This window comes from Ranitomeya imitator, chromosome 1 (genome assembly GCF_032444005.1).
Source record: "Ranitomeya imitator isolate aRanImi1 chromosome 1, aRanImi1.pri, whole genome shotgun sequence".
Taxonomy (NCBI): Eukaryota; Metazoa; Chordata; class Amphibia; order Anura; family Dendrobatidae; genus Ranitomeya; species Ranitomeya imitator.
Window position 1 is genome coordinate 694507663 of NC_091282.1, and position 22153 is coordinate 694529815.

The 22153-nt window shown below is 45.1% G+C and overlaps 1 protein-coding gene across 1 annotated transcript in view; it reads right to left on the reverse strand.

Moving 5' to 3' along the window:
• The window catches only part of LOC138642474 (protein transport protein Sec23A), a 354941-nt gene that overhangs the window by 82257 nt on the left and 250531 nt on the right, over positions 1-22153 (reverse strand). Inside the window, exon 13 of the mRNA XM_069730653.1 lies at positions 19251-19357. Coding sequence (XP_069586754.1) covers positions 19251-19357 — 107 coding nt within the window. The remainder of the gene's footprint in view (positions 1-19250; positions 19358-22153) is intronic.

Consider the following 22153-nt stretch of genomic DNA (forward strand, 5'->3'; position numbering starts at 1 on the left):
CTAGGTGCAATTTAGTTACATGCATAGAAAGTAAGCTGCGGCAACAGGCAGTAGCATTTGTGTGGCGCGGATGCTTCTTAAATGCGATTTGTAAAACAATTGCAAAACCTTAACCTTACATTTTGTATATATTCTTTTTATGGTTAACTATCTCTCCCTTAAACAAAAATTTAAATTACGTAACCTTAACATACTTAGTTGAGATGTAACTACACATTGGTTCACAACCGGAAATGAATATGCAGCAGCAGCATACAGCATGGTCGAGGTGCGTAAGGTTCCTTAATTGGACAATCAAAATAGGTATCCAAAACTAAAATATGGCCTGCTTTAAATTATTTAACCCCACAACCTAAAAAAAACCTTGGCTACATGCCCCATGACATGAAAATATAATACAGGACAAAATGCTAAGTTGATTCAACTACAAAACCAAGTAAATTAAACAAGCCTGGGTGTGGTGTGTGCACGAGTGCAGTACTATTGAATTATTAGAACAAGAAAATGTGCAAAAAGAGGTTAACATTTTTGGATTAGGGATATTTTTCTTAAGGAAGTAAAACAATATGTAGCTGGCCATCTTCCAATGTTGGAAGACCACATTTTGTGACATAAGCTTGCATTCCGTAACAAAAGTTGCAAAAATAACTAAGAGGTTTAATACTGCCTTCCTAATTTGCCCTTATTTGCAGAGTGGGAAGAAAAAGATGGCCGAAATTATGGTGCTGTTACTATAGTATATCTCAGATCAAGTAAAGAGAATCTATTAGCCGGTTTTTGCTATGAAATCTGAAGACAGGAGGAGTTTGAGGCTGAAACATAGAATTCAGGGATGTGTAACTTGTCAAGGTGTGTGCTGTTGTTTACTAACTGCGAAGGATTTACCATTAAAGGTACCTTCATACTGAGCAACTTTAAAACGAGAACGACAATGATCCGTGACGTTGCAGCATCCTGGATAGCGATCTCGTTGTGTTTGACACGCAGCAGCGATCAGGATCCCGCTGTGACATCGCTGGACGTAGCTAGAAGTCCAGAACTTTATTTGGTCGTCAGGTCGGCGTGTATCGTCATGTTTGACAGCAAAGGCAACGATGCCAGCAATGTTTTACATGGAGCTAACAACCAGCGAGAACGATAAGTACGTCACTGGATCGCTCCTGCATCGTTCTGGTGTTGCCGTGTTTGACGTCTCCTAGCGACCTAAACAGCGACGCTGCAGCGATCGGCTCGTTGTCTATATCGCTGCAGGGTCGCTTAGTGTAACGGTACCTTAGGAGATTAACATTCCTGGACTAAACTGGCAAAGCCCCCTCATGTGATAAGAATCTCACTGTCTATGCACTTTGTACTTGGAGAACCTGGTGTGGGCATGGTTAGCTTTCTCAGCTCTGTTTCATTCTGAATCTAAACAGCTCTGAATTGTGGGAGAAATTCTGCATCCAGACAATTTTGGGTTTTCCATGAAAACGCATACTTTTATTAATCAAATGAGTTGCCAAATAATTGAAAATCTAGTTCAGACATTGACAAGTTTCGAAAAAAAAAAGTTTTTTATTTGAAATAACAATTTTCTCCTTCAAACTTTGCTTTCGTCAAAGAATGCTCTCTTTGCAGCAATTACAACATTGCAGACCTTTGGCATTCTAGCAGTTACTTTGCTGAGGTAATCTGGAGAAATTTCACCCCATGCTTCCAGAAGCCCCTTCCACAAGTTGGTTTGGCTTGATGGGCACTTTTTGTGTACCGTACGGTCAAGCTGCTGTCACAACAGCTCAATGGGGTTGAGATCTTGTGACTGCGCTGGCCACTCCATTACAGATAGAATACCAGCTGCCTGCTTCTTCCCTAAATAGTTCATGCATAATTTGGAGGTGTGCTTTGGGTTATTGTCCTGTTGTAGGATGAAACTGGCTCCAATCAGGCGCTGTCCACAGGGTATGGCATGACGTTGCAAGGAGTGATAGCCTTCCTTATTCAAAATCCCTTTTACATTGTACAAATCTCCCACTTTACCAGCACCAAAGCAACCCCAGACCATGACAATACCTCCACCATGCTTGACAGATGGCATCAGGCACGCTTCCAGCATCTTTTCAGTTGTTCTGCGTCTCACAAATTCTTCTGTGTGATCCAAGCACTTCAAACTTGGATTCGTCTGTCCATAACACTTTTTTCCAATCTTCCTCTGTCCAATGTCTGTGTTCTTTTGCCCATATTAATCTTTTCTTTTTATTAGCCAGTCTCAGATACTGCTTTTTCTTTGCCACTCTGCCCTGAAGGCCAGCATCCCGGAGTTGCCTCTTCACTGTAGACGTCGACACTGGCGTTTTGCTGCCAGTTGAGGGCCTGTGAGGCGTCGATTTCTCAAACTACAGACTCTAATGTACTTGTCTTGTTGCTCAGTTGTGCAGCGGGGCCTCCCACTTTTAATTCTACTCTGGTTAGAGCCTGTTTGTGCTCTCCTCTGAAGGGAGTAGTACACACCGCTGTAGGAAATCTTCAATTTCTTGGCAATTTCTCACATGGAATAGACTTAATTTCTAAGAACAAGAATAGACTGTCAAGTTTCACATGAAAGTTATTTTTTTCTGGCCATTTTGAAAGTTTAATGGAACCAACAAATGTAATGCTCCAGATTCTCAACTAGCTCAAAGGAAGGTCAGGTTTATAGGTTCTCTAATCAGCCAAACTGTTTTCAGCTGTGCTAACATACTTGCACAAGGGTTTCAAGGGTATTCTAACCATCCATTAGCCTTCTTACACAGTTAGTAAACACAAAGTACCATAAGAACACTGGAGTGATGGTTGTTGGAAAAGGGCCTCTATACACCTAAGAAGATATTGCATTACAAACCAGACGTTGGCAGCTAAAATAGTCATTTGCCACATAAAGGGTATTTCTGAATCTTTTAATGTTAGCTTCATTGGAAAAAAAACTGTGCTTTTCTTTCAAAAATATAGAAATTTCTAAGTGACCCTAAACTTTTGAAAGCTAGTGTAGTTGGATCCAACTTCCCTTTACCTATGTTACACTGCTCTCAGATGAGGTAGCAAAAACCTGCTGACAGATTCCCTTTAATTCACAATCACACAGATTATACCACATCAGCACTTCTGTTGTGATTTCTGCTCTTGGGTTCCCTCCAGTGGTTGTAGATGGGAATGCAGTTGTCTCTGAGTCACAGTCCTGGCCAGGTGTATCTGCTAATTGCTGTTCTGACTGGGATATTTAAGTGTGCAGGATTCATTAGCCCTTGCCAGCTGCCAATGTTCCTTGTGAAGTGTTGGTTCACTTTCTGGCTTCTCCTGCTAGCTGCCAAATTCAACAAAGATAAGTGTTTGGTTTTTTGTGTCTGTGGCACACTGCTGTGTGCTTGTTTTTGTTTGTATTCCTGCTCTGATTGTAGGATTCGCTGGAGTTGCAGATATACGCTCCTACATCTTTAGTTAGATGTAGGAAGTTTTTGTATATTCTGCTGTGGATATTTTTGAAGGGTTTTAGTACTGACCGCACAGAACTCTGTCCTATCCTGTCCTATTTAGCTAGAGTGGCCTCCTGTGCTAAATACTGTTTTTCTGCCTGTGTATGTTTTTCCCTCTCCGACTCACCGCCAATATTTGTGGGGGGCTGTCTATCCTTTGGGGATCTGCTCTGAGGCAAGATAGTATTCCTATTTCCATCTTTAGGGGTATTTAGTCCTCTGTTGTGAATTCTGTTTTGGAACTCCCTCCTGTGGTCATGAATGGTACTTCGGCGAGTTCTGTCCATGGACTCCCTCTGGTGGCTGTGAGTGGAGCTGCTGGTTCTGAGGTTCCTTCCACAGGTGACCTGGTTAATTCTTAGGCTGGCTGCTCTATTTAACTCCACCCAGATCGTTTCTCCATGCCACCTGTCAATGTTCCAGTACTGGTTCAGTTCGCTCTTGGATCTTTCTGGTGACCTGTCTACTCCAGCAGAAGCTAAGTCCCTGCTGGTTTATTTTGTTGTTCTTGTTTTCTTGTCCAGCTTGCTAATATGATTCTGTCTGGCTAGCTGGAAGCTCTGGGAGGCAGAGGGGCACCTCCGCACCGTGAGTCGGTGCGGGGGTCTTTTTGCACACTCTGCGTGGTCTTTTGTAGTTTTTTGTGCTGACCGCAAAGTTACCTTTTCTATCCTCTGTCTGTTTAGGTAGTCTGGCCTCCCTTTGCTGAAACCTCTTTCATTCCTGTGTTTGTGACTTTCATCTTATCTCACAGTCAATATTTGTGGGGGGCTGCCTTTTCCTTTGGGGAATTTCTCTGAGGCAAGGTAGGCTTTACTTTCTATCTCTAGGGGTAGCTAGCCCTTAGGCTGTGCCGAGGCGTATAGGCCTGTTAGGTACACTCCACGGCTATTTCTAGTGTGTGTGATAGGATTAGGGATTGTGGTCAGCAGAGTTCCCACTTCCCAGAGCTTGTCCTCTGAGTTTAACCATCAGGTCTTTCCTGGTGCTCCTAACCACCAGGTCCATAACAGTACAGGTGGCCCAAAGTGCTAATGCTTCTCAATAGAGGGATAAGAGAAGTTCTGAGACCATTTTTTTTCTCTGCAGTGTGTTTTGTCTTTCTTTTCCCCTTTACCTCTGGGTGGTTCAGGACACAGGTTTAGATATGGACATTCAAGGTCTGTCCTCTTGTGTGGATCATCTCACTACAAGGGTACAAAGCATTCAAGATTTTGTAGTTCAGAATCCAATGTTAGAGCCTAGAATTCCAATTCCTGATTTGTTTTCTGGGGATAGATCTAAGTTTCTGAATTTCAAAAAAAATTGTAAATTGTTTCTTGCTTTGAAACCCCGCTCCTCTGGTGACTCAGTTCAACAAGTAAAAATAATTATTTCTTTGTTACGTGGTGATCCTCAAGACTGGGCATTTTCCCTTGCGCCAGGAGATCCTGCATTGCGTGATGTAGATGCGTTTTTTCTGGTGCTTGGATTGCTTTATGATGAACCAAATTCAGTGGATCAGGCAGAGAAAATCTTGCTGGCTTTGTGTCAGGGTCAGGATGAAGCGGAGGTATATTGTCAGAAGTTTAGAAAGTGGTCTGTGCTTACTCAGTGGAATGAGTGTGCCCTGGCGGCAATTTTCAGAAAAGGTCTTTCTGAAGCCCTTAAGGATGCTATGGTGGGATTTCCCACGCCTGCTGGTCTGAATGAGTCTATGTCCTTGGCCATTCAGATCGATCGGTGCTTGCGTGAGCGCAAAGCTGTGCACCATTTGGCGGTATTCTCTGAGCATAGGTCTGAGCCTATGCAGTGTGATAGGACTTTGACCAGAGCTGAACGGCAAGAACACAGACGTCAGAATGGGCTGTGTTTTTACTGTGGTGACTCCACTCATGCTATCTCTGATTGTCCTAAGCGCACTAAGCGGTTCGCTAGGTCCGCCACCATTGGTACGGTACAGCCTAAATTTCTTTTGTCCATTACTCTGATTTGCTCTTTGTCGTCCTATTCTGTTATGGCGTTTGTGGATTCGGGCGCTGCCCTGAATTTGATGGACTTGGAGTTTGCCAGGCGCTGTGGTTTTTTCTTGGAGCCCTTGCAGTGTCCTATTCCATTGAGAGGAATTGATGCTACGCCTTTGGCCAAGAATAAGCCTCAGTACTGGACTCAATTGACCATGTGCATGGCTCCTGCACATCAGGAGGATATTCGCTTTTTGGTGTTACATAATCTGCATGATGTGGTCGTTTTGGGGTTGCCATGGCTACAGGTCCATAATCCAGTATTGGATTGGAAATCTATGTCTGTGTCCAGCTGGGGTTGTCAAGGGGTACATGGTGATGTTCCATTGCTGTCAATTTCGTCTTCCACTCCTTCAGAAGTTCCTGAGTTTTTGTCGGATTACCGGGATGTATTTGATGAGCCCAAGTCCGGTGCCCTACCTCCTCATAGGGATTGTGATTGTGCCATTGATTTGATTCCTGGTAGTAAGTTTCCTAAGGGCCGACTGTTCAATTTATCTGTGCCAGAACACGCCGCTATGCGGAGTTATATAAAGGAGTCCTTGGAGAAAGGGCATATTCGCCCGTCGTCGTCACCGTTGGGAGCAGGCTTCTTTTTTGTGGCCAAGAAGGATGGTTCTTTGAGACCTTGTATCGATTACCGCCTTCTTAATAAGATCACGGTCAAATTTCAGTACCCTTTGCCGCTACTGTCTGATTTGTTTGCTCGGATTAAGGGGGCTAGTTGGTTCACCAAGATAGATCTTCGAGGGGCGTATAATCTTGTGCATATTAAACGGGGCGATGAATGGAAAACAGCATTTAATACGCCCGAGGGCCATTTTGAGTACATGGTGATGCCATTCGGGCTTTCTAATGCTCCATCTGTGTTTCAGTCCTTTATGCATGACATCTTCCGAGAGTATCTGGATAGATTCATGATTGTATATTTGGATGATATTTTGGTCTTTTCGGATGATTGGGAGTCTCATGTGAAGCCAGTCAGAATGGTGTTCCAGGTCCTTCATGATAATTCCTTGTTTGTGAAGGGGTCAAAATGTCTCTTTGGAGTTCAGAAGGTTTCATTTTTGGGCTTCATTTTTTCCCCTTCTACTATCGAGATGGATCCTGTTAAAGTTCAGGCCATTTATGATTGGACTCAGCCTACATCTGTGAAGAGTCTGCAGAAGTTCCTGGGTTTTGCTAATTTTTACCGTCGCTTCATCGCTAATTTTTCTAGTGTTGTTAAACCGTTGACTGATTTGACCAAGAAAGGTGCTGATGTGGTCAATTGGTCTTCTGCGGCCGTTGAGGCTTTTCAGGAATTGAAGCGTCGTTTTTCTTCTGCCCCTGTGCTGTGCCAGCCAGATGTTTCGCTCCCGTTTCAGGTCGAGGTTGACGCTTCTGAGATTGGAGCAGGGGCTGTTTTGTCTCAGAGAAGTTCTGATGGCTCGGTGATGAAACCATGTGCTTTCTTTTCTAGAAAGTTTTCGCCTGCCGAATGTAATTATGATGTTGGCAACGGAGAGTTGTTGGCTATGAAGTGGGCATTCGAGGAGTGGCGACATTGGCTTGAAGGAGCCAAGCATCGCGTGGTGGTCTTGACGGATCACAAGAATTTGACTTATCTCGAGTCTGCCAAGCGGTTGAATCCTAGACAGGCTCGATGGTCGCTGTTTTTCTCCCGTTTCGATTTTGTGGTTTCTTACCTTCCGGGCTCTAAGAATGTGAAGGCTGATGCCCTGTCAAGGAGTTTTGTGCCTGACTCTCCAAATGTTCCTGAGCCAGATGGTATTCTCAAGGAGGGGGTAATTTTGTCTGCCATCTCCCCTGATTTGCGGCGGGTGCTGCAGAAGTTTCAGGCTGATAGACCTGACCGTTGTCCAGCGGAGAAGCTGTTTGTCCCTGATAGATGGACTAGTAGAGTTATCTCTGAGGTTCATGGTTCGGTGTTAGCTGGTCATGGATCTTTGGTACCAGAGATTTGGTGGCTAGATCCTTTTGGTGGCCTTCCTTGTCACGGGATGTGCGTTCTTTTGTACAGTCCTGTGGGACTTGTGCTCGGGCTAAGCCCTGCTGTTCTCGTGCCAGTGGGTTGCTTTTGCCCTTGCCTGTCCCGAAGAGGCCCTGGACGCATATTTCCATGGATTTTATTTCAGACCTCCCTATCTCTCAAAGGATGTCGGTCATCTGGGTGGTTTGTGATCGCTTCTCTAAGATGGTCCATTTGGTACCCTTGTCTAAATTGCCTTCCTCCTCCGATTTGGTGCCATTATTTTTCCAGCATGTGGTTCGTTTGCATGGCATTCCGGATAAATCGTCTCGGACAGAGGTTCCCAGTTTGTTTCGAGGTTTTGGCGGTCCTTTTGTGCTAAGATGGGCATTGATTTGTCTTTTTCTTCGGCTTTCCATCCTCAGACAAATGGCCAAACCGAACGAACCAATCAGACTTTGGAAACATATCTGAGATGCTTTGTTTCTGCTGATCAGGATGATTGGGTGTCCTTCTTGCCTTTGGTTGATTTCGCCCTTAATAATCGGGCCAGCTCGGCTACTTTGGTATCGCCTTTTTTCTGTAATTATGGTTTCCATCCTCGTTTTTCTTTAGGGCAGGTTGAGCCTTCGGACTGTCCTGGTGTGGATTCTGTGGTGGACAGGTTGCAGCAAATTTGGACTCATGTAGTGGACAATTTGACATTGTCCCAGGAGAAGGCTCAACGTTTCGCTAACCGCCGTCGTTGTGTTGGTCCCCAACTTCGTGTTGGGGATTTGGTTTGGTTGTCGTCTCGTTATGTTCCTATGAAGGTTTCCTCTCCTAAGTTTAAGCCTCGTTTCATTGGTCCTTATAAGATTTCTGAAGTTCTTAATCCTGTGTCATTTCGTTTGGCCCTTCCAGCTTCTTTTGCCATCCATAATGTGTTCCATAGGTCGTTGTTGCTGAGATACTGTCACGCACACGCCCAGACTGGTTGGCGCGGGCATATGGGGGTGTGGCCCCACTGGACCACAGACCAAACTTCCCTGGAAGGGGCGTAACTAAGTAGCTTCCTAGGTGTTCGCTGGAGCCTCTGATGGTGAGGTCAGACTTGTGCAATAGGAAGCTACCAGGTGCCACTCCAGGGTGATGTCTGGCTGTGGCTGCTGATCCCACTAAGGAACGGAGCGGGCACGGCTGGCACTCTGGCTGACAGGCGGGCATGGCTGGGACACAGGCAGGCAGACGGGTACAACAGAGACACTGGCGGGCAGGCGGACATGGCTGGCTCTCTGGTAGGCAGGCGGGTACGGCTGGAACATAGGAAAAACCGGTAGGGACCGGTCTGCAGGCAGGTATGTGAAACAGGTTGGAACCTGTTCAGACAGGAGGACTAAGTAACAAGTAGAGAAAGACCGCAAGAGCGGATGCAGAGCGAAAGCACAAGAGCTAGAACCAAGAATAGAAACGCAGGAGGCTGAGTACGAGAAGGTGGAGCAAAGAGAAGAGAAGGTGAAGGCATAGCCAAGGGCGGAGACGCAAGAGGCGGAGCCAAAGGCGGAGACGCTGGAGGCGGAGCCAAGAGCGGAGACAAGAGCGGAGATGCTGGAGGCGGAGCCAAGAGCGGAGACGCTGGAGGCGGAGCCAAGAGTGGAGACGCTGGAGGCGGAGCCAAGAGCGGTGACTGAGCCAAGTGCAGAAACACAGGAGGCGGAGCCAGATAGAACCGCAAAGAGCGGAGCCAGATAGAACCGCAAAGAGCGGAGCCACAGAGCAAAGCCAGAGAGTGCGAAGCAAGGTCTGAGTGCAGAGCCGCAAGAGTGCGGAGTGTAAGCAGACTGAGAACACAAGGAAAGACACAGCAGGGAAGGAAGCCACAGACAAGGAGACCGAGATAAGACTAAGTACAGACAAGGCAATGGAACAAGACACAGGGACAAAGACACAGGGACCAGGATATTCTGCCTCCTGGAGGGCGGACTACAAGATCAAGGCAATAGCACAGAGAAAAGCCTCCAGAGAGGGAGAAACTCAGAGCAGGACCTGGCAAACTCAGAAGCAAGAAACAAACTGAGCTAACACATTGCACAGGCCCAGACCACAGGGTGGAGCTGCACTATATACAGGAGGCCTCTTGATAATTGGTCAGGAACTGATTAGACAGATGCACCTGATTCCTATAAGAACCAGAGAGTTCAGGCGCCGGCCCCCTATACACATAGCCATGAGGCATGCAGAGAGCAGAGACACAGAACATGGATCTGGCATGAAACAGAAACCACATCATGACCTGGAGCAGTGGGTAAGATAGTGTGAGAGATGTGAGGCCATGACGTGATGCCAGCAGAGTACCCCCCCTTTACGGCCCCTCTTCTTCAAGCCCGCCAGAATAACTTGTAGAAGAAGGATAGGAGCACACATAGTCCAGGCCAACATGACATCTTCAGGGTAGAATAAGGCAGGCGGGTCACCAGGAATCTCATAAAACAAAGTCTCTTGGTGCTCAACAGGGTTAGCTTCCACAATGAGCTGGACCACCTCCTTCAGGTAGACAGGTAACAGGGAATTGAATGCTGCTGTCTTAACATCTTCAAGAGCCGGACACATGGAAACTGGAAGCCTTCTCTTAGGATTCAACTTTTGCCCGACAGGTAGCAGAGATGTTCTTAGGTACGGAACACAAGAAAAGTCATTAGAGATGAGAGTGGAGAACAACAGCGCCACCGGGTCAGAGAAAAATTGAGGTGAACAAAGTTCTGTTTTGAAATCTTCACCAGCCGGCCACAAGGACGCTGAAGGTATCCACATAGGAACCATCTTCTGCCCGTTATCCAGAAGAAATCGTCCAAACGGCGGGGATGTTCCTAGGAACAGATTACAGGAATAGTCGTGGGAGATGTGTGGAGAGATAGTCACCGCTTCCCCATCTTCAGTGACGTTAGCACACCTTGACTCGACGACTAACTGTTTACTGGTATAGTCACTGGAGATGTGTGGAGACATCGTCACCGTTTCCCCATCTTCAGTGACGTCAGCACACCTTGACTCGACGACTTAACTGTTTACTGGTATAGTCATTGGAGATGTGTGGAGACCTCGTCACCGTTTCCCCATCTTCGGTGACGTCAGCACACCTTGACTCGACGACTAGCAGACCAGCTGAAGAAGATGACACTGCTGAGTGTCTTTGACGCATGGGAACCAGACACTTCACAAGACTGGGTAAGTTCAAACGAAGCACTTTACTGTAACTCTTGACCAGAGCGGGTGGTAGAGTCCTTGGCTCAGAATGACCCATGGGCATAACAGACAGCATACGGAAAACAAACTTCTTCGTGCATAAGGCTCCAACTTGGAGCTGTAGTTGTCCTTGCTGGACTAGACTGCTCTTTAGCAGGGCTCGGCCATTATCAGGCAACGCCCACACCGGGTTCTGGAGCTGTAGAACGGACACCATACACTGACTCTGAATGATAGGCAGCTTAAACACACCAAAGCTCCCAGAAGGCAGAGAAACAGTCATTAACTTTGACGGAGAGGAAGTACTCTCGCCAGGGGCAGCCTCTCCTACTGGCCCAGGGTTTTGGAGTACAGGCTTCACAGGGCAAAGACCATCTGAATGTTCTTTACAACCACAGGGATACCGTATTTCAATCTCAGCACCAGATTCAGGCTGCAGATTTGCCAGACCCCTCTTATTCGACCTCTTGGATCTTGCTCGGGTGGCCGTTTTGGCGGGTTGTGGAACAGATGAGTCTTGGACGGTCATAGACGGAAGTGACGGTTTACCTACAGTTTTCTTTCGGCTGGACCGTCTCTGTGAGCTTGAAGGGGAAGGCTTTTCAGGAGATGCAGTACTTGGCTCATCGAAGGCTTTACAGAAGGCCACCAGGAAGGCCGGCAGATTCGAGATGGTGGGGTCCCCTGCTTCCCAAAGGGGGTCGCACCACATCAAAGCATCTCCTGAAAGGTAGGCCATTAAGAAACCTACTTTCAACCAGTCAGTGGGGAATTGGGTAGCATGCCACTTGAAATAACGCAAGCACCGCTCCAGGAACACACAACATTGCTTTGGGCCCCCATAGTAGCATGGAGGATCTGCTGGCTTGGATTTGTCATTAGGAGCGCAGGCTTGAAGTCGATCAAACAGCTCATTAGAGATGACAATAGGGGATGGAGCAGTGAAGGACTGGCTTTCAGACTGGGTAAACATTTTCCTCGGAGGCCAATACTGGCAAGAAGAGAGTTCATCTTGCTCCGAGAGTGAAGGCACATGGGACTCAGCGGGGACCATGACCTGTGCAAACTGTCACGCACGCGCCCAGACTGGTTGGCGCGGGCATACGGGGGTGTGGCCCCACTGGACCACAGACCAAACTTCCCTGGAAGGGGCGTAACTAAGTAGCTTCCTAGGTGTTCGCTGGAGCCTCTGATGGTGAGGTCAGACTTGTGCAATAGGAAGCTACCAGGTGCCACTCCAGGGTGATGTCTGGCTGTGGGTGCTGATCCCACTATGGAACGGAGCAGGCACGGCTGGCACTCTGGCTGACAGGCGGGCACGGCTGGGACACAGGCAGGCAGACGGGTACAACAGAGACACTGGCGGGCAGGCGGACACGGCTGGCTCTCTGGTAGGCAGGCGGGTACGGCTGGAACATAGGAAAAACCGGTAGGGACCGGTCTGCAGGCAGGTATGTGAAACAGGTTGGAACCTGTTCAGACAGGAGGACTAAGTAACAAGTAGAGAAAGACCGCAAGAGCGGATGCAGAGCGAAAGCACAAGAGCTAGAACCAAGAACAGAAACGCAGGAGGCTGAGTACGAGAAGAAGGTGGAGCAAAGAGAAGAGAAGGTGAAGGCATAGCCAAGGGCGGAGACGCAAGAGGCGGAGCCAAGGGCAGAGACGCTGGAGGCGGAGCCAAGAGCGGAGACGCTGGAGGCGGAGTCAAGAGCGGAGACGCTGGAGGCGGAGCCAAGAGCGGAGACGCTGGAGGCGGAGTCAAGAGCGGAGACGGAGCCAAGTGCAGAAACACAGGAGGCGGAGCCAGATAGAACCGCAAAGAGCGGAGCTACAGAGCAAAGCCAGAGAGTGCGAAGCAAGGTCTGAGTGCAGAGCTGCAAGAGTGCCGAGTGTAAGCAGACTGAGAACACAAGGAAAGACACAGCAGGGAAGGAAGCCACAGACAAGGAGACCGAGATAAGACTAAGTACAGACAAGGCAATGGAACAAGACACAGGGACAAAGACACAGGGACCAGGATATTCTGCCTCCTGGAGGGCGGACTACAAGATCAAGGCAATAGCACAGAGAAAAGCCTCCAGAGAGGGAGAAACTCAGAGCAGGACCTGGCAAACTCAGAAGCAAGAAACAAACTGAGCTAACACATTGCACAGGCCCAGACCACAGGGTGGAGCTGCACTATATACAGGAGGCCTCTTGATAATTGGTCAGGAACTGATTAGACAGATGCACCTGATTCCTATAAGAACCAGAGAGTTCAGGCGCCGGCCCCCTATACACATAGCCATGAGGCATGCAGAGAGCAGAGACACAGAACATGGAGCTGGCATGAAACAGAAACCACATCATGACCTGGAGCAGTGGGTAAGATAGTGTGAGAGATGTGAGGCCATGACGTGATGCCAGCAGAGTTGTTACAGATACGTGGCGCCTATGGTTCCCTCCGCTGACCCTCCTGCCCCGGTGTTGGTCGAGGGGGAGTTGGAGTATGTGGTGGAGAAGATTTTGGATTCTCGTGTTTCGAGACGGAAAGTCCAGTACCTGGTCAAGTGGAAAGGTTATGGTCAGGAAGATAATTCCTGGGTTGTTGCCTCTGATGTTCATGCTGCTGATCTGGTTCGTGCCTTTCATTTGGCTCGTCCTGATCGGCCTGGGGGTTCTGGTGAGGGTTCGGTGACCCCTCCTCAAGGGGGGGTACTGTTGTGAATTCTGTTTTGGAACTCCCTCCTGTGGTCATGAATGGTACTTCGGCGAGTTCTGTCCATGGACTCCCTCTGGTGGCTGTGAGTGGAGCTGCTGGTTCTGAGGTTCCTTCCACAGGTGACCTGGTTAATTCTTAGGCTGGCTGCTCTATTTAACTCCACCCAGATCGTTTCTCCATGCCACCTGTCAATGTTCCAGTACTGGTTCAGTTCGCTCTTGGATCTTTCTGGTGACCTGTCTACTCCAGCAGAAGCTAAGTCCCTGCTGGTTTATTTTGTTGTTCTTGTTTTCTTGTCCAGCTTGCTAATATGATTCTGTCTGGCTAGCTGGAAGCTCTGGGAGGCAGAGGGGCACCTCCGCACCGTGAGTCGGTGCGGGGGTCTTTTTGCACACTCTGCGTGGTCTTTTGTAGTTTTTTGTGCTGACCGCAAAGTTACCTTTTCTATCCTCTGTCTGTTTAGGTAGTCTGGCCTCCCTTTGCTGAAACCTCTTTCATTCCTGTGTTTGTGACTTTCATCTTATCTCACAGTCAATATTTGTGGGGGGCTGCCTTTTCCTTTGGGGAATTTCTCTGAGGCAAGGTAGGCTTTACTTTCTATCTCTAGGGGTAGCTAGCCCTTAGGCAGTGCCGAGGCGTCTAGGCCTCTTAGGTACGCTCCACGGCTATTTCTAGTGTGTGTGATAGGATTAGGGATTGCGGTCAGCAGAGTTCCCACTTCCCAGAGCTTGTCCTGTGAGTTTAACCATCAGGTCTTTCCTGGTGCTCCTAACCACCAGGTCCATAACAGTCCTCCGGCTGTGACGAGGTGTCTAGGTTGTTAGGTACACTCCACGGCTACTTCTAGTTGCGGTGTTAAGTTCAGGATTGCGGTCAGTATAGTGACCACCTTCTCCAGTGAAAGTTCTCATGCTGCTCCAAGGTCACCGGATCATAACACACTTCCCTATGTATCACTTGAATCTCTGAATTAGTATTTACAGATTGAGACTACCATTCCCCATATTCAATCTGCATCAGCAATAAAGTAGTACACCACAATCAGATTAGGCCATTTGCTACCTCTATGTGGAATGAGCTGTGCGCCCTGACCTATATATATATCTGTGCAAGCATAAAATGGCACTTCTTGGCCACCCCCAATCTTTTATACTGGCTGTGATAGCCCCCCACCTTCGTACCTGATTGGCTGAACTAGACTATATGATGCGATAGGTGCAGGTCAAGGGAAGTCTGCACGGTTGTGCCTGACGTCATTACCCTGTTCTTCCTGAGTCTTGAGTGGTGTGCGAAATAGTGGTGGGCATTATTTGCTTTTGTGATGTTCTCAGATCAAACGGTATACTGTTTGAATTCATGGGGACTTTGCGAATTTTAGGAAATTCGACTCAAGGATGATCCTCCTCGTCAGCTCTACTGCCTATCAAAAACATTTATATAGCGTACTGTTTGCTTTTTGTTATCTTGCTGTTTTAATTCAATTTGGTAATCGGCATCTTTGGATGAAATGATACTTTAATACCACAAGCGAGGATGTACAGCATACATTTATACAGAATATTTAGAACATGACTTCCTCTGTCTCATTTCCTTCTGGTAATTAAATGCCAAATTGCACTAATGGGACTCAAGAGCCGCAACTCGGAATGTTTATGAAGGAAGTACTACTGAAAGCAACGAGTGCACATCTGGCTTTACAGTCACATTTCCCTGCATAGATGTCAATGAACTATTAGACACATATCTAGTAACAAGGTTCTAGAATTTTAGGACAACCAATAACATTAGGTTTATTTTGAATTTGCAATATTCATTAAATCATTGAAATGATTAACCCCTTTAGGGTGCAGCCTATTTTGTTTCCTATGTTTCTCATTTTTGCCACTAGATTCTGATGGCTATAGCATCAGTATATATCAGTTGTTATTTTGAGTACTTGAATGACTTTTTTTGGTGCACAAATTATTGTTTTTAACAGCTTAAGAAATGAGTCATTTTTCCATTTTTTTCCCTCCTATTCTTCCAAGAGCGATAACGTTAAAAAAAAAAAAATCTTTCCATTGACAAAGCCGTATAGGGACTTGATTTTCTTCAGGACAAGTTGGACTTTTGAATGGCACCATCCAATTTACTATTTAGGGAGGGCTACATGGCAACAGTGCCAAGAGACAGCGATTCTCCAACGTGTTGTGTGACCAAAAATATTTGGGCAATTGGGTTGCGACTTCGCTGTTGGGCAACTATGTGAGAGCTTTGGTTTTGCTGTAACTAAAACATCTAAGATACAGATAAGCCACATGTCGAATATAAGTGGTGACATGTGACCAGCAACAAAAACAGCCAACATATTTTAAAAACACACAATACGCACCCAATCCCATATGGGATACATGTATTCATATTTTATTAGTTCAAGCAATTAGCGTGCAGCAATACCAGCTATTTCATTTTTTTAAATGTATTATTTTTTACATTTTGCTTTTTTTATTAGGAGAAAAATGGGGTTATTTAAACCTTTTTCCAGTTTCTGGATTGGGGGGTGAACTTAACCATGTGTATTAGTCCACTTAAGAGAATTGAAGCTGCAATTGCTTGATCACCCATACAATACACTGCAATACCATAGTACTGCAGTGTATTGTGTAATCACTGGTCTCCCTTGATGTGGGCTTCATAGAAGGTGTCTCAAGACAGGTATGGAGGCCTTTAGAAAGCCCCCAGCTGCCATGGCTTGTGATCAGCAGCAGGGTGCCAATGGCCGTCAAAACTGACAGCCACCATGTTAAAGCCTCTTAAATGCAGTATCCATACTTCACAGCAGTATTTTAATTTTTTTCTTCATAAATCAATAATACACATAAAAATAATAAAAGTTATAATATATCTCAGAGTGATCCACTTCTTTCTCCTCTTAAACTGATCATTCTTTCTTAAAATGACAGCTCATAGAATTAAATGGAGAGATATAAGGCTGTATGCACACTGCAGATTTGGTGCGTTTTTTCCTTGCAGATTTCCTTGATAAACCCAAAGCAATCCTGATGCCAGCAAAGAGAAGGAGAAACCTGACGTGTCATTCATGCATTGCTTATTTTTGAAATGCAGATTTGGTGCAGAAACTAATGTAATGCATGACAGTTTCTGTGCGTTTTTGCACTGCGTTTATCACCATTGAATTCAGTCAGATTAGTAAAAAATGCAGGACAAAAACGCAGGGCAAAATTGCACCAAAAATACGGCAAAACACACGTTTTTAGTTGAGTTTTTCCTGCCAACAGCTGCAGAAATGGTGCAAAGATTGTACTCAATGTGTGCACATAGCCTTACTGACGTTTTAGGAAATCTTGCAGCAGAATTTCTGATTCTTCATCGAGCTCCCTCCCACTCCATAGAAAGCACCAACTGTCATTTCCTATCTCAGTAATGGGAACATCTGACTTCACTTAATACAGGTTTTACCCATGATGAATATAGAAAGACAAAGATCAGTCCAGGAAGAGATATTACAAAGTTGCTTATTTTCATGCATACTGTTGATTTAGAAAGTAAAAATTTAAATTTTACTTTACTTACGGTTAATTTCTTTATGGGGTTGAACTGAAACAATTGTGGCTACTGTGGGTACTGGATATTTAACAGAGCTGATCAGCTCATTCTACACAGAGATAGCACATGGCCACTGTACATGTACAGGGGCTGTAGCTAAAGGGGGTTTCCTGAGAACAAAATACATTTTCATTAATAGATCTTGGAATAATAATAATTTCCACAATTGAATGTGTTTAAATAAATGTTCCTGTGCCGAGATAATCTTATAAATGTGCCCCTGCTGTGTACTGTGTAATGGCCGTGTCTGACCGTGCAGGAACATGGTCTGATCATAGCAAAGCTCCTGGGCAGAGGAGGAAACAAAAGAGAGAATACAGATAAGACAGCATGGGATCACAGCTGATTCTTTTTGTAAGGAAAAATGTTTATATTACTGTTTTTAAGAAATGTTTTACCTCATAGAAATCAGCTGTGATGCCATGCTGTAATGTCTGTATACTTTTTTTTTTATTTCTCCCCTGCCCAGGAGCTTTGCTATGATCAGACCATGTTCCTGTACGGTCAGACACCACCATTACACAGTACACAGCAGGGACACATTTATAAGATTATCTCAGCATAGGAACTTTTTTAACACATCCAATTGTGGAAATTATTGTTATTCCAAAAAGTGTTGATTAAAATTAACTTTGTGGGAAAAAAAAACCTTTAAGGGGTTAATATACGATTTAGGTTCTACCTCATCACCTAGGGTCTCCAATCTCGCTCCTGTGCAGGTGTACTTTTCTCTGTCCTGCTGAAGGCACAGCAAAGTACTGTACTACACATGCGCGGGGAAAGGACAAAGACCGTCGATGTCATGTAGGTAAAGCCGGCACATGCGCACTACAATACTTTATATTGCCCTCAGCAGAGCAGAGAGAAATGCACCTACAGTGCCTTGCGAAAGTATTCGGTTCCCTGGAACTTTTTTTCCACAAAAATTTAAAATAACCAATAAATTTTGTTCAACTTCACGATTGTGTTCCACTTGTTGTTGATTCCTCACCAAAAATTTACATTTGGTATCTTTATGTTTGAAGCATGATATGTGGGAAAAGGTTGAAAAGTTCCAGGGAGCCGAATACTTTCGCAACGCACTGTAAGCAGGAGCGCAATGGGGGACAATGTGTGGATGACGTAGGATATGTCATCCACATGATGCAAGAAAGACGACCATTGTAAGAAGAGAGGAGGCACCATATCAAGATCAGAGACGCCCATCGGACTGGGTGGCAGAGTATGAGACTCTACTAAAGGTCGGGGTCACACTAGCATATAACACGGACGAGTGCTATGTGAGAAAACATCGCATAGCACTCGGACCAGTGTTAATCTATGGGGCAGATCACATCTGGATTATTTTCTCATGCCGAATCGGCATGCGAAAACAATCACAGTATGTTGCGATTGGCACCGAGACTCGGATGAGTCTCGGCTCACTCCCACCCATATAAGTCTATGGGTGCGATTGACAGCGCACATCACTCGAATATCATCCGAGTGCTGTGCGATATTCGCCAACGCCGGAAATGGAGGAGATGGAGAAATTAGTTTCTCTGCCTCCTCCGCAGCTGTGCTCCGATTCTCTCTGTGCGAGAGGATCAGACCACAGTAGCATGCTCTGATGCGAGCAGGAGCCAAGGGTCATTAGCATATCACATCCGATGTTCTCACATCGGATGCCATACGCTAGTGTGACCCCGGCCAAAATTTTTGTGCCTTGCAGAGAGGATTGTGGACAGAGATACAGCTTACTAGCATGCTGTAAAAGAGCATATAGGTTCTGTCCATATCTTATATGGGGAAAACCTGGTGATACGTTCCCTTTAAGTAAAGTCATCTTCAGTAAAGTCAAGAAAGTTAGCTAAGCTATGACACAATGCCTGTCAGTAAGTTTATGGAGCTGTTAGGACACAGACTTCATACAACACTAGAAATTGTTTTTGAATAAAACAGCCTTTATATGATGGGCCTTTAAAGGACTTTCACTTTTCTTGTTATATCACATTTAAAAAAAAAAAAAAGACTTAATTGACCAACCCAGTAATTATGTTCACGGCTAGTAGTTCCATAGAGAATGCATGGTGTGAAGTTGGGCTTGCTGAGACATGTCATACTTAAAGTTTCCATTCCCCAAACCATGCCAGATTACCGAAAGATGATACTTCAACCTAGCTCATACAAAATATCTTCCTTCAAGCTTTTTTTTAACTTTAGACTGGTAATTTCATTTATTTTCTTCACACTGTGTATTTATAAAGAAGAATGATTCTTACTTCCTTGCAATTGTGGTTACACAAATTCTCCGTTGTCCGCTCGAGTGCTGATACTGTGTCACAAACTGAATTGCTCCTCGACCCCCTTGAGGAATAGGTGCATTGTGCTAATGAAAAAGAAACACATCATGTCAAATGTATGCCGAATGAACACATTAGAATGGATGAGGCATTTCTCACAATAGGTAATAAAACATCATTATCGTAATGAGGAGCGATAAATGTAAATGTAGTAACACCAGCTTTGCACAGGGCTCATTACGTTCCAGAACTTTGCTATCATTTTTATCAAAAGATGAGCCAAGAGGGAAATGTGCACATGTAAAAAGAGTAAGGGAGAAAATACAATAGCAAAAAGAAAAAAGATAGAGAAAGAAAGAACACCGTACCTAGAACATGCTGCATACTGGAAAAAATAAAGAAAATGGTAAAAAAAAAAAAAAAACACACAAAAAGAACATTAAAAAAAAAAAAAATCACAAAAATGTAACATTTGGACTCTGAAATCCCCTGCCCAGAGATGTGTAGTGCATCATTTGTGAACATATAGACTGGCTAATAACTGGCTACATTTTTTTTATTGCAAAAGTGTAGCAAACAAAAAAATATCAGCAAAAACGCTGTATGTAAAACCACAACTGTGTAAAAGTAGCGCAACATTAAAAATTATATAAATTTAGTGTTATTGTAACCATCCCGACTATCAGTAACTGCTGTGATCAGAATATCAAATGTATTTATGATCGGTGCTCCTTGATTAAAGGGGTTTTCCCCTTGAACAAAGTACATTTTGATCAATAGACTTTAGAATAAAAATAATTTCTACAATTGGATGTGTTAAATAAAATGTTCCTGTGCTGAGATAATCTTATAAATGTGCCCCTGCTGTGTACTGTGTAATGGCCGTGTCTCACCGTGAAGAAACATGGTTTGATCATATTACATCTCCTGGGCAGGGGAGGAAGGAAAATAGAGAATACAGTTATGACCGCACAGGATCACAGCTGATTCTTTCTGTGAATTATTTACCTCACAGAAAAAAAATCTTTTATCTCACAGAATCATCTGGGATCCCGTACTGTCCTGTCTGTATACTATCTCTTGCTTCAGAGAGTCATATTGCACAAAATACTTAATAAGTAACATTTCCCACATGTCTACTTTACATCAGCACAATTTTTGAAACATAATTTATTTTTGTTAGGAAGTTATAAGGGTTAAAAGTTGACCAGCGATTTCTGTTGGTCCGTGTGTAATCCGTATTTTTCTCGCCCTCATTGGTGGATTTTTTGCGCAATACGTTGACAAACGCAGCATGCTGCGATTTTCTACGGCCGTACAATACCGTATAATAAGGATGCGTAAAATACGGCAGATAGGAGCTGCCCCATAGAAAATCATTGGTCCGTGTGCAATGCGTATTTTCTGCGCCTCTCATATGTCCGTAAAACTCGCTAGTGTGACCCCGGCCTAAATGTCAAAAGTAAAAATAGGTACCAATAAAAGTAAAATTAATTGAGACATCAGTAGGTTAAATGTTTTTGAATATTGATATTGAATCAAGAGCCCCATATAATGCTCCATAAAGTTTATGATTGGCCCCATAAGATGCTCCATATTAAAATATGCCCCATATCCCCATATAATCCTGCATATAGGTTAATAATGGCCACATAAGATGCTCCATAGACCCACTTGCCCCATACAATGCTCCACAAACGTTAATTATGGTCCCATAAGATGCTCCATATAAACACTTGCCCCATATAATGGTGCACAAACGTTAATTATGACCTCATAAGATGCTCCATATAGAGACTTGCCCCATATAATGCTGCACAACCATTAATTATGGCCCCATAAGATGCTCCATACAGACACTTGCCCCTTTGCTGTTGCTGTGATAAAAGAAAAAAATCACATACTCACCTCTCGTCGCTCAGGCTCCCGGCACTTACAATATTCACCTTTCCTCATTCCGATGCCGCTCCGTCTTCAGTGTTTTCTGCAGTGACGTTCAGGCAGAGGGCACGCACTAACCACGTCACCACGCCCTCTGACCTGAGCATCACTGCAGAAGACGCTGAAGATGGAGCGGCACCAGAACGAGGAAAGGTGACTATCGCGCAGTGCTCCTCCAACCCATTATACTCACCTGCTCCTGGTGCGGGCCCTGGTTCCCCGGCGCCGCAGCTTCTTCCTGTATTGAGCGGTCACTGTTACCGCTCATTACAGTAATGAATATGCGGCTCCAACCCTATGGCAGGTGGAGCCGCATATTAATTACTGTAATGAGCAGTACCATGTGACCGCTCAGTACATGAAGAAGCTGCAGCGCCGGGGAAACAGGGACCTGCAGGGACCGCGCCAGGAGCAGGTGAGTATAATTAGACAGCCCCTGCTCCCCCTCCCCTGCCAACCCCTGGGTATGACTCAAGTATAAGCCAGGAGGGGGACTTTCAGCTCCCAAAAATGGGCTGAAAATCTCAGCTTATACTCGAGTATATACAATACTTTTCTTTCATACAAATTTTCTTTTAGACCTACCATAATTTCTTTTACTTTTGCAAAGGAAACAGGAAAAAATGGAACATAAACTTTGTTGTGCAATTTCTAGTGAGCATGCAGATACCCCATATGTGGGGGAAATATACAATTTTGGCACACGGTAGGGCTCGGAAGGGAAGGAGCGCCATTTCACATTGAATTTGCTGGTATAATTAGCAGACACCATGTCATGTTTGGAGAGCCCCTGATGTGCCTAAACAGAAGAAACCCTCAACAAGTGACACCATTTTGGAAACTACACCCCTTTTGGAACTTATCTAGAAGTGTATTGAGCACCTTGAACTCACAGGTGCTTCACAGAAGTTTATAACGTAGAGCCATGAAAATAAAAAAAT